The sequence below is a fragment of the Aquila chrysaetos genome, chromosome 21, assembly GCF_900496995.4.
Source record: "Aquila chrysaetos chrysaetos chromosome 21, bAquChr1.4, whole genome shotgun sequence".
Lineage (NCBI taxonomy): Eukaryota > Metazoa > Chordata > Aves > Accipitriformes > Accipitridae > Aquila > Aquila chrysaetos.
In genome coordinates, this window is record NC_044024.1 from 14701378 (window position 1) to 14713808 (window position 12431).

The window sequence follows — 12431 nt, forward strand, 5'->3', positions numbered from 1 at the left end:
AACCTACAGGATGATCCTGTTACCGAATTAATTCGCATCTAATGGATTATTTGGAAGCTCTAACTTAACCACTCTGACCAAACTTTTAACTTAGTGAATTAAAAGACGTAAGAGGCTTTGTAATGGTCTTGGGGGGGGCTAATATTTTTTCAGACTACGTGTGTGGCTTTTTTCTGGCCCCTCTGTTGATGCATTTATCACATCTGTACTGTTCATTCTGAGCTGCGTCATAGTAACAGGGAGCCTATTGTGATGAGCTTCGATTCCACATCACCGTGCGTAACAAGTCTGTAGTTGCTGTACTCTGAGTAGCTGTGGTCTTCCAGCAGCAGCAGAGAAGACAGCAAAAGAAGTATGTAATGGGGAAAACCAGAACTGTCTGTCTCCCTGGTTTTCTTTCTCCCAGGAAGCGTTTTCCTCTTCCATATTTGTCTTGGATGGCATTAGATTTTAATAGGTATCTTGGTAAACATGATTCCTGTCCTCTTAAATAATTTCACATTTAACTACCAAAGCAAAGTTTCTCTGTGGGACAGAATGTGTTTGCATATTACTCTACAGAACAGGTACCTTCTAACTGCAGGAAAGCTTTCCTCATTTAGCAGTAGGAGTGCAGAGAGAACAGACCCTTCAAAGGCTGATACCTGTGTAAAATGCAATCTTTCTTTTCCCTGTGTAGCACTTCAGAAAATCGGGTTCTCCTCCCTTACCAATACTAACAAAATAGTCTCTGGGTTTAAGCTGTTTTAACAACTAAACGTGGTAATAATTGAAAAAGACCTTTTTAGGGTAACAACAGGAGTAGCAGGCAAAAGTGAAATACTGTGTCTGGCAAAGCAATCTTCAGGGGTTGGTTGGAGGTAAAAAACCTAGCTCAAACCTGCTGTTAAATTACTATGAATGACTTGGGGATTGCTAAAAGTATTTTTATCTGTAGTATTGTTTTGAACCACCTTTTTAAAAATGTTTTTATCCAAAGCATCTCATACGCTCTGATTTTGAAAAGACTGAAGAATTCAACAAGCTAAACTAGAATTCAATTGTAAGCTTCCAGCGATTTATAGTTCTTCAGTCCTGATCCTGTTCATTAAACCTAGATAAAAATTTAGTTAAAAGTGATCTTTTTAAGGTATCGGGTGTCCAGCTATGGGACACTTCGGAGATCATTTTTTGCTTAGTCTCTGTTAACAAGATGTCTCCCTTTAACCTTTCTTTAAATGAGTAATTTCTTCAAAATCTCTTATTGCAAGAAAAATTTTTGCTGGGTTTGGTCTCCTCTGTATTGCAAAAAAAGGCAGTCCTGCTCTGTGCAGCAATCCGCTGTCCTGTTTGTTACAATCCATAAATATGAAGTTAAGATCAATAATATTTTTTTATGCATAACCACGTACCTATTATTACTGTTGGTTTTGTTGCAGTAATGCTGCTAATTGGCACCCATCTAGCGTGGAACTGTGTGGTACTGATACTGCTTTATAGTATTAATTCAAGTGAGTATTGCAAGGAGAAACGCATTTTCATGGAAGAAGTGCTTTTACTAGCAAGAAGTTCAGTTTACAATTTTGTTGTCATGGTAATGATTGAAAAATACAAATATTACAAGCAGTTAATTACTCCAGATGGGATTGATAAGTCCTGACACTTAAATACAGCAAAATATGTTTTTTCTCCCAACTATAGTTCCCATTTCCCTCTTCATGCATTTGTATGAGAAACACATGCTGCTTGTTTCATTCCTGGCAGTGTATCTTGCTTTTATTTTACCTTTGATTATAGATTATTCTATTTTTTCCTCACTTTGACTTCTTTTTTCCAGCATACAGTTAAAGGTGTTCTTAATCTGTTGAGATTTTATGTATTTGCTTACTACAGCAGGTGGCTCAAAATAGTTAGCAAAGATTTTTGGCTGATAACTTGCACTCACACCAGAAGTTAAATTTGGTCATCTGACAAGTGTAAAGGATCAGCCCACACATTAAGCTTGTGTTTGATCCTCTATGCATTGAGAAACCAGACTTCAGAGACTACCTTTTCAGATCTTGGTGAAAAGCTGTCAGTTGCTGCAAGTGTCATTGTAAAATGCTTCTGCAATACCTAGATGAGGAAGTCATCCTGTCTTTGGGGAAAAAAAGGGGGGGGGGGGGCAAAAAACACTTTTCCATGATGTGTATGTGTGTGAGCTCTAGCATAGATATAAATGTGATTCATAAGTACATGATGCAGCTTATGTTGATCAGCAGTGCCCATGAAACCTATGTATATGGCTTGTGTCTCTTTAAACTCTCTTATGAGAGAGAAGGACAACCATGTTCTTAGTTTCACATAATTCTTACTGATTGTCGGATACCTCATCTCATGAACTTCCTGTGAAATCATTACAAAATCTTTAAAATTTTCTGTTGTTCTGTTTTGATTACTGGTGGGGAGGTGGACCGTGACATAACTGTTAGTGTAAACTTTGCTGGTCACGTTTCTGTTATACGGTAGTTTCAGATTCTGTATTTTGACATACGTTCAATTTTTCCTACTCTGATGCTGCTTTTTCCCAAGGGAGTTTCGTATGGCACAGAATATGCAAGCTGTGCCCCAGAACAAATAGAGAATTTATGCTCCTGATGCTGCTAGCTGAAGAAACGTCCAAAAGACTGAAGTTGTTCAATACCTTAGTTTTTGGTTAGGCCATGATCTCACTTCTGTTCACAAGGAACTTTAAAACCATGAAATGGCCTTCAGTAAACTCCATCACTGAAAGCTATTAAAGTTGTGATGGTGTAAGTTTCTCTCTCATGGAGAGAGGAAAAAAAGCAAGCGAATAGGAATACTGGGGTGTTTTTTCTCATTGTGGAGTGGTTGATTGCCAGTGAAGTCCCACTGTGATTTGCACTTTCAGTTTAATGAAAAAGAGATGTAGTGAGACAGCAAGGTTTACTGATGCCACATTTTCTGGAGTAGTGTAAATGAAAGGTGATCGAGGAGTCCCAGAGCCACAAATCACTGTGGTTTGGGAAAATACTCCAGTACCTCTATATTCAGGGATGTTTTGCTCTTTTCTACACAGCTGCTGTAGGTCACTGTCTGAAACAAGATATTGGGATAGATGCAGTGTGTGGTTGTATCTGATAAAGCTGCCTTTCAGCATGTTTCTGTGATTCAGTTGGGGTCTGATCTTTATCTGAAACAAAGGCTGAAAGTTCTGCTTGTGTATATAAGAGAAATACCTCTATAGATATAACTCAAGAGTTTTCATGTAACCTGCACCTTATAGGTGAACAGTAGGGCTTTTTAGCTTGAGAATTTCCACCTGAATGGACTCTTTAATTTAAATTTCACAGCTTTAGTTCTTTACTCATTGTGGTTCATGAAGCAATTTGAAGTAATGTAAGTGAATACAACAGAAAGACATCTATGCTTAACCTTGCTAGCCATCAGTAATCACAATTCATAAAGACTATAAATGCCCTCATAATGAAAGATAATCAGTATGAAAATGTCATTGCATTTAATTAATCACGGATATTTTGATGGTAATGAGCTAATCATTATGAGCTTTCAGGTTTTGCACCACCAACTCAGCATGTTTTAGAAAAAAGTGAAGTGGCACCCAGCAAACTTAACATGAAACTGAAACATGCATATGAATCTCTCTTAAGCTTCTTCAGGCCAGTGAGTAAGTGTCACTTCATCACTGCAGCATTGTTTCTCTCTTCCCTTTCCCCTTCTGCCTCACTTCCAGGTCGCCCTCCCCCCCGCTACCTGTCAGCGTTTAGTGGATTTAAAAACCTCAGTCTGATACTCTAAAACTCACTAGATTTCTTCAAAATGTTATCATTAAATGCCCCTTCGGAACAATCATAAATTTGCTTTTGCTGCATTACTACCCTCCTACAAAACCCTTCATCATCAGTGATGTGATTGTGCTAGAAATGCTGGACAGTTTGGTGTAGGATCCACATTGCCTAGTTCTGTTGTATCTGATCTAAACTAGTTTTCTAGTCTTCCCATGTACGCATAGGAGAGAGAGAGCAATTTGACACATCCTAAGTGAGAGAAGGATTTTGCCCCACAGTAGTGTCTCTTCTACTTCTACTGGCTAGGGAAGGCTTCAGGGCCATTAGCTTAGACTGAACCACTCACCTTTTGGATGGCTGCAGCTAAATGACAAGAACTACATTACTTCATAAAATTATTGAGAAGGAAATAGCAATGCTAATTTGCTAGTGTCAACAAGAAAGATAATATCTATGAATACAGAAAGGACTTGGCATGTACAAAAATTGCAAGCCTGGTTCCATAATTGGATCACAGACAAATAGAAAGGAGAAGCAGAAATACCACTTTTCACTTAGTATGTTTCTGTATTACCTTAATATCAGCATACTTCTACTGCTGTTACTACCACCTAGCCCTAAGTAAACACAGAGGTCTTGTGAAGTGCCTGATGCCCCATTTAATAAACTGAATTTGGCTACCAGTAATGTCTACGATAAACATGAGACTGACAATGCAGCCAGTCTTGGGAGTGTTGTTGGAACACCAAATGATGCTTTGCAGCTGCTGTGCAAGTGTTACATAAGGGATGTGATAACCAAGTTTTACAGGAATTAAATATATAGAGACATCTTCTGTTTGTAACTATCTTATACATTTAGGCCCTTCCCATAGAGGAGCTGATGATTATCAATAAATCTGTTCTTAAATTATTGCTTAAATATTTTGTTCAGTAACTGGATTGGCTATCTTGGGGTTTTGTTCCTATCAGCTGATTTTCAGCTACTTGTAGAAACATGCAATAAGTGCCAGAGATGGTTAGTTGCAATATATTCTATGCTGGGCCCTTAAAAAAAAAAAAAAAAAAAAGTGTTTTTGTTTTTCATTAGAAACAGTCCAGTCAGAAAATGTAGTTTGTCTTTCCCAGTTAACCTTACAAACCTAAGTACAAAGAAATGGCACAATGGTGTTTAGATTTGGTTTTGTCAATGTTTGTTACTGAAACAGCATATTACTTAAGATTTTTGTATGACATGATTTTAGCTTTTCTGTTGATTTTAATACAACGATTGATTAGTTTGGGGGAAGAACATACATGAAAGTCAATGGTACTGTTTTCTGGCAGACTTACCCTATCAAAACGTACTAGGGACACCAAAATGATAACTTCCCTCTACTTGAGCATTGCTCCTGGAATAGAGATCTTACATATTATTTCTCTTTTTTAAAGCATGCCGTCGCAAAGACGAACAAACCTTAATTCCTTGTCATGTAGGAGAGGGCCTTAACACAACTGAATGCTTGGAAAATAAATGTTGTCCTTCCAAAAGCATCCATGAACTGCAATGTTACATGCCATTTAAAGACAGTAAGTATACTTCTGTAGATTACTGCCTCACAGCCCAGTGCTGTTTCTGGTCAGACAATGTAACTTTCATTTCTGTTTCTTCCTTTAGTTTTTCAGGTCACCACTCTCTTCAAAGTAAGTGTAAGCTTGCATTTATTTCTGCATATATATTAATACAGAAGACAATTCATTGATAAAGAATTGTCTGGATATCTTGGCAATGCCAGCACACGCAAAGAACAAGAGATGTGATACAAATAAATGCAGTCACATATGTTAGTACAAAGAATGGGGTGAAGGCATTATTTGTGGGAAGGGGTGTTTAATCCCAAGTAGTAGTGACTGTGAAAGTGCTGTGAAGGAACTGGATGTATTTAAGCTGATGAAGAGGAGGCTAATTGGTTATTTAATAGCTAGTGAAGCCTGTTTAGAAGGGCAGTTACTAAGACGAGGGAGCCACAAATTCTTCTGGGTAGAGCCAGATGATATAATAAATGCAAATTGCCACTAACGGATGCTTGGGAAATTTAGGGGGAAAAAATTCATTAGGAAAGTAGTGCAACTCTAGAACAAGTAATCAGAAAGGTGGTGGAGTAACCATCCCCGGAGGTTTTCAAGACTTGGCTAGACACACAACTTGACCGTGTTGGCGATAGCCTTGCTTCAGGAGGAAGCTTGGTCTACATGATCTGCAGAAGTCTCTTACAACCAAAATTTCTGTGGTTCTGTGTTCTCAAATTCTAGCCTTAACATAACACTTTACCTTCCTTTTTTTTCTTTGAGCGTGGACTTGGTGTGCGTGATTTTTTTTTTTCTCTCATATGAAAGAATGCAGCAAACTATTTTTGTATATCCTACCTTTGCACATAACTCCACGGTAATCTCTGCTTTACTGAAAGGGTTGTATCATATCTTAATTTTTGTCATAACTGTTTTCCTGTTTATACAGCTTTGTAGAAACAGTTGTTGCTTTTCATGGTGAAGTTGCTTCAACAAACTGAAAAATGCAAAAAAGTTAGAGGCTTTTTATTAGACACACAATTATTGGGGGTGGAAGGGACCTCTCAAGAACATATGGTCCAATCCTCCCTGCTCAAGCGGGGTCAGCTACAACAGGTTTCCCAGGGCTGTGTCCAGTCAAGTTTTGAATATGTCAGAGGAGAGAGACTCCACAACTTCTCCAGGCAACCTGTTCCAGTTCTGTTTTGAACCCTCACAGTAAAAATAAAAAAATAAATAAAAGTTCTTAAGTTCAGGTGGAATTTTGTGTCTTAATTTGTGTCCTTTGCCTCATGCCCTGACACTGGATATGCATCTCATTTGTTTTCTGTCAAGAACAATGTCAAGATATTAGAGTGGTATTTGGAGATTCATGACAGACTTAAATAGGAACAGAGACAAATATTACTATGGTTTTTCTAATACAGCAATTCCTGTTATATTGTATCCTTTTTTTCACCAACAATTAAGCAGGAAGACTTCTCGGCCACAGGCAATATTGCCTAACATGGATGTTAAATTAGTAAAAGGAAACCATAATCTAGAACTCAATGGTTTAGGTCTTCCTGATATAATTCAGCATAACTCCGTTGATTTCAGAGATGATATCCAGTTTTCAGGAAGAGCTGACTTAATACAGATATGAAACCACCAGGGAATACTTGTAAGCTAACATGAATTCACTTTCTGCTTGTTTGTGTTTGCTCAGAAGCAAGCAGAGGTCAGGATCAAACTTTTGAAATTTTTCTCGTAGTTGAGCAGCTCCAACATTCCAGTGCTAAGGCAGCTATAATTACTACTACCTAGGTAACTTTTGATAGAAGAAAGTACTATTCAGTGTGAGGCCATCAAAATCTGTTTGTTAGTTAGGGACATACTGCAGAAATAAAATGTTTTAATAATATTCATTCCCCACTTGGGCCTTTATATTATGTATAAAAGACACTTCACTATAGCAAGAAGAAGAGCTGTACAGTGAAAATTATAGCTCTTCTGCTCATTTTTAGGACACTCAAGCAAATGTTAAAATTAAATATGCTTATTCAGCTGTGACTGCTTGATTCTTCATTCCAGTTAAGTTTTTGTTGTTTGGACATAAATATCAAGGGCTGACTATTTTACAGAATTATTTGTTCATAGATTAATTAGCTACTTGAATGACCCTGGATGTACAACATATGTCCAAAGAAAACACAAACACTTACTGCCCTGGGAGCGCATGCTGTTTGCCTCATAGCAATCTGTTGACAAAATAGAAGCACTTAGCAGATATTAGACTCATGGCACTTGTGTTTCTGTAAGCTGGTCACAGGCTGCATACTTGACTGGTATCAAGTATATCCTACTTATCTGGGAGTTTTGTCTTGAATTTCACTAGGAATAAAATGAGGCTTTAAGAAAATGCTGCAAAAGTTATGAACTGAAATAGATAAATAGCATTCATTTGCATGATTTTGTCTCCATTCTTAAAGAAGCTTCTCCAGGACACTGTTGGGTTTTTTGGTTTGGTCGTCCCCCCCTGCCCCCTGGCTCACTCAAACCCCAGTTGCTTCTGAAACTAACCAAACACTTGGGCTATTCGGACTCAGATCAAATTTGAGACTTGATTTTTCTCATCTGAGCTCATTTCTAACATCTACTTTTTTCCATTGTGTTGCTGGCTGAGATACGTACATGTCTGTCTTAGAGGCTAATCTCTGCCATCTATACCTCAATATATATCTCGGAGTGCTTCATAACTAATGCAAACTTCTGCTGACTCTACAGATCTGCAACTGACATTTCGACTGCTTGTGCTTGTGGCAGGAGGATTTTTTATTTTGGGGTGTCTACCATTCTGTTGCTGTGCCTTTTTGCAGAGAAGGTAAGCATGACTAGACCAAATTTATGATCTACTTCTAAACATAGAAAATATGGACAACTGACATCTTTGAGGGGGGAAAAGACTGGGGAAAAAAGGCAGGGAACTAATGTGCAAATGTAAAAAAAGGAGTCCTCCTATTTTGAAGCTACATAAAACAGTTTGGCTTAAGGAAAAAAGTTTGTTAATACCCCGGTACTCTTTCTAACGATGCAGTGACAAAGGACTTGGACTTAATCTTCCTTCCCTTGCTTGGGAAGCTGCATGTAAAACACAAAGGCACGCTGCCTGCAGGTTAGAGAAGTCTGCACATAAAGCCCAGAGCAGCGGTGCCTGAACTTGAGTTCAGCTCCGCGGGAAGCGGGTCCTCTCCTGGGCCCGTACGCCGCAGTGTGGAAGAGCAGGCTTTTGCTCCCTTGACTCTCCAGTTATCTTCCCCCACTTTCTGCCCCTGCTCCCCACCGAAGGCTAGCATGTCCACGTACGTTAAAGGAACTCGGTTTCCATTCTTCTCTTTGGCAGGAAGGCAACACCAACTGCTGCCAGTCGTGAGCAAAAAAGATGGCAAATGAGACTTAAGGGCAAACCAAGCTATCGGGCAGCCTGCAGCACTGCACACAGCCCATCCTGTTCAACCCGGAATAGGTTTTTAGGACACGGTGTCCTGAGTGCAAAGAAAACCCAGAATATTGGTAGAAAAGGAAAGCTTTGAGGAAAAGTTAATTTCACTTTGTAACGTAAGTTTAAACAGAAACAACTGAGAACTTCCTGCTACTTGCCTTCGCTCTCAAAAATCACAGGGAGAAAGGAGAGAAAAATGGTTCTTTTACCACCGCCTTCAAAGGCACTTCTACAAGAGAGAGATGTTGTCTCTCTATGGTAAACAATTGACTGCTGCACAGGAAATGACATGTGCAAGCAGGAATTAATTATCTGAAAGGTAATAGGGAAGAAATGAATGAGAAAAAGCAGTTTGTAAAGAACAACAAGTAGAAAAGTGTCTGTGTGCCATAGACTTAGGGTTATGCAGTAAGATGCAGAAGGAACGAGCAAAGCAGTAGGCCAGACTAGAGTAGGAGAGATGGGCTGGGAGTGTGGCTGGGAGAAAGGTGAATTAATTATCTGTAATGCTTCTAACGTGCAGTGGTGGTTTTTTAATGTATAGGGCACGTTACAGCCTGTGAGTGCTATGCAAGAAGTTTAGCGTTTGATATTGTGAAGAGTTTTGGCATGTGTATATGTTCTTATGATAATGAGAAAATGTAAGCTCCACGATATCAAAATCATTAAACTGAGATGGAATGTATTAATGTAACTGTGCTTTATTTTTCTAAGGGGGTATTTCATATTGAATGGCTAATGCTATAGCTTGGTTACTATGACAGAATTGTCTTTTTTTTTTTTTTTTTCCCCAAGTGTTAAACTTTTGCTTTACTAAGATGTTAGTAGTCTGTGTGGGATCATATACGTGCACGTACACACACACATAGAGTTTACTAATGCGGCTGCTTAGCAGATGGCTGTTTGCTATGGAGCTCCACATTTAGACAAAACCTGCTGTGAAAATCTCCACATTACATCTTACACTGTGCTCAACAGCTGATGTTCAGCATACAGATAGCTGCACTGAGTCATCAGTGACTCTGAAAACAGGAGGCAAAGAATTAACATGAAATTATCATAAATTTTCTGGAAAATGAATTAATATGTGTTCGTTTTGAGAGAATTCACATTAATGTTTAAATGATCATTTCTGTGTTTTTTTCACAGCCAGCGAAACTAGGAATATTGCTGTTCTGCTATGGCTTGTTTTTTGCTTTGTTTTTTAATGCAGTGATTAACCAGATGCTAAATGGTTTTAATTTCCAACATCATATATTTGAGTTCTAGGAAAGGAGCAATCCTATAGCATGGTAACTTTGAGTTTTACCAGTTTTAGAGGCAGTTGATAGAGGATATGGCTTTGAAAAGCATTCCTTCAGTGAGCCTAAAATCTTCTCCCTGGATGGAAATTCTTTTGTTTTCAATATTGTTCAGTCATTGTTGAGAGGGTCCTATGTACAATGCCCAAACTGTACTGCAATGGACGTGCACAAAAGTAAAATTGTTCTTTAGAGTTATCAAAAAATAAGATGGCTTGTCCTGATGAAATTTGGAATAATTTATTAGTTCCACTGTGCCTCTTCTAGAACAAATTCCAAGGTTTCCCACAGGGGTCTGTACTTATATTTAAAAAAAAAAAAAAAAAAAAAAGAGAGAGACAGATACCAAGCCTGGGTGACTGACCCTGGAAAGGTTTTGAAGGCTTTTGTGCTATGTAGCTAGGGGTGACCTTTTGTCAAGAGATGCCCAGGACTATAACAGCAGAGGTAATTCCATAATGTGGCCAGACTAAGTACGTGTAGGAGCATGGAATTCCTGTGAAATTGGTAGAGGGAGCTGAGTACTCCTCCCCTTGTCACACTTGATCAGCAGGAGTCATTTCCTAAGTCAGTGAGGCTTTGTTAGTTCCACATCCCCACTGATGAATTGTGTATTTGCTTCCATCCAATGGTATTTTTCATGCAGGAAACAGAATCTACATGTGCCCATTCGCTGGTAATTGCCAGTTTCTCTTGTGTGCTATCAACATAATATCTCTTCTTGAGCTGTGTTCTCTGATACTTTTGCTATGTCCGTAACTGTGCTGTCTTATCTTATTTCTCTGTTTTGTTAGTCTTCATTAACAACCACATGCAATGATGGGTAGGTTAAGACACTAAAGCTTAGGAAGATGCAGGTGCACTTAACTAGTGCTGTATTTGAATAATATTGTGTAGATTTTAAAAATAGAGTAAGAATTAGAAAAGTCTTCATTTCCTTCTACTGAATTCCTAGTGTGGCTATGGGAAGCAGGCTATAGAATTTGGTTGACTAGTTACTGGGGAAATTTCTGGTCATGGTTGCATTATATGAATCGGCAGGTGAGCTGAAATTCATGAAGAAAATGTAAGAGATGGGAAAAGCTTATTGAAATTATTTTCCTAGCCTTAATCTGTCTATGTTCTAATGATGAAATCTTCTGATGGCCTCTGAAATCAACTGTAGATTTGCAGTTTTTTTCACTGGAGCTAGGATTTCACAGCTAAAGTGTAGGTGGTGATCTCCAAATTCCTTCTTTGGAAGTCAACGAATTTCAGCTGTTGTTTTAATATGTTGCAGTCAGTGTTTCAATCCTTTACGAAGGGCAAACAAGAAAGTAGAGCAAACTGTGTGGAAGAAAAGAGCACCTAGTGAAGACACTTATGGCCTTTTATTGGATTGACTTAAGAAAGACTCTAACAAAGGACAAAAAAAAAAGGTAAACTAACCTTGGAGTATTCTTTTATTCTTTCAGTTTAGGATTGTTATCTTATATCAGGTCTGTATAGAATACTAAACATATGCAGTACTAAATGCCTGTTGCTTCCCAGTCCAGTAGACTTAGTCAAAAGGCACTGTTTATCAGGGATCACCTTCAATTTCTGTTGTGGGAGAAGTAACGAGCCTGCAAGAATTTGATTGCTGTCCTGGGATGCTAAATGACAGCAGAGCAAGCCATGGACAATATTTCAGTCCTAGGTTTAAGTCCTCTGCCATTTCAGTGTTCCTTATCCCATGTGCAAACTGTGTTGCATGGGAAAGTGGAAAAGCAAAGTAAGGGTTTGCTGCTTTCAGGAGATGTGGATCCATTTACATGCACTGAGAAATCTGTCCTTCTGTATGGATAGCGGTGTTTTACAACTGACATCTTGTGGTTTAAGCCCAGCCGGTAACAAAGCACCACGAAGCCGCTCGCTCACTCCTCTGCCCCGGCCCCGGTGGGATGAGGAGAAAATATAAAGAAAAGCTCATGGGCAGAGACAAGGACAGGGAGGGATCACTCACCACTTATGGTTACAGGCAAAAGACAGGCTCAACTTGGGGAAGAAACAAAATCAATTTAATTTACTACAAATGAAATCAAATCAATGATAATGAGAAGTAAAACCAAACCTTAGAAAACCTTCCCCCCACCCTCCCTCATTCCCAGCTCAACTCCACTCCCGGTTCTCTCTCCCTCCTCCCCTCCAGCAGCGCAGGGGGACGGGGAATGGGGGTTGGGGTCAGTTCATCACACGTTGTCTCTGCCGATCCTGCCTCCTCAGGGGGAGGACTCCTCACTCTTCCCCTGCTCCAGCGTGGGGTCCCTCCCATGGGAGACAGTCCTCCACAAAC

General features: G+C 39.1%; 1 protein-coding gene across 1 annotated transcript; it reads left to right on the top strand.

Moving 5' to 3' along the window:
* Positions 1-1420: 1420 nt before the first annotated feature.
* On the top strand, positions 1421-11499 carry FMR1NB (FMR1 neighbor). The gene is made up of 5 exons (XM_041119196.1): positions 1421-1490; positions 3554-3667; positions 5219-5356; positions 8102-8198; positions 11397-11499. Exons 1-5 carry the CDS (start codon positions 1421-1423, stop codon positions 11497-11499), a joined length of 522 nt encoding a protein of 173 aa, XP_040975130.1.
* The last annotated feature ends 932 nt before the right edge of the window (positions 11500-12431 follow it).

Coding starts and splice junctions, on each gene's coding strand:
- FMR1NB (XM_041119196.1), top strand. CDS start 1,421: ATGCTGCTAATTGGCACCCATCTAGCGTGGAACTGTGTGGTACTGATA. Junction 1,491..3,553: donor GCTTTATAGTATTAATTCAA/GTGAGTATTGCA, acceptor ATGAGCTTTCAG/GTTTTGCACCACCAACTCAG. Junction 3,668..5,218: donor AAGCTTCTTCAGGCCAGTGA/GTAAGTGTCACT, acceptor TCTTTTTTAAAG/CATGCCGTCGCAAAGACGAA.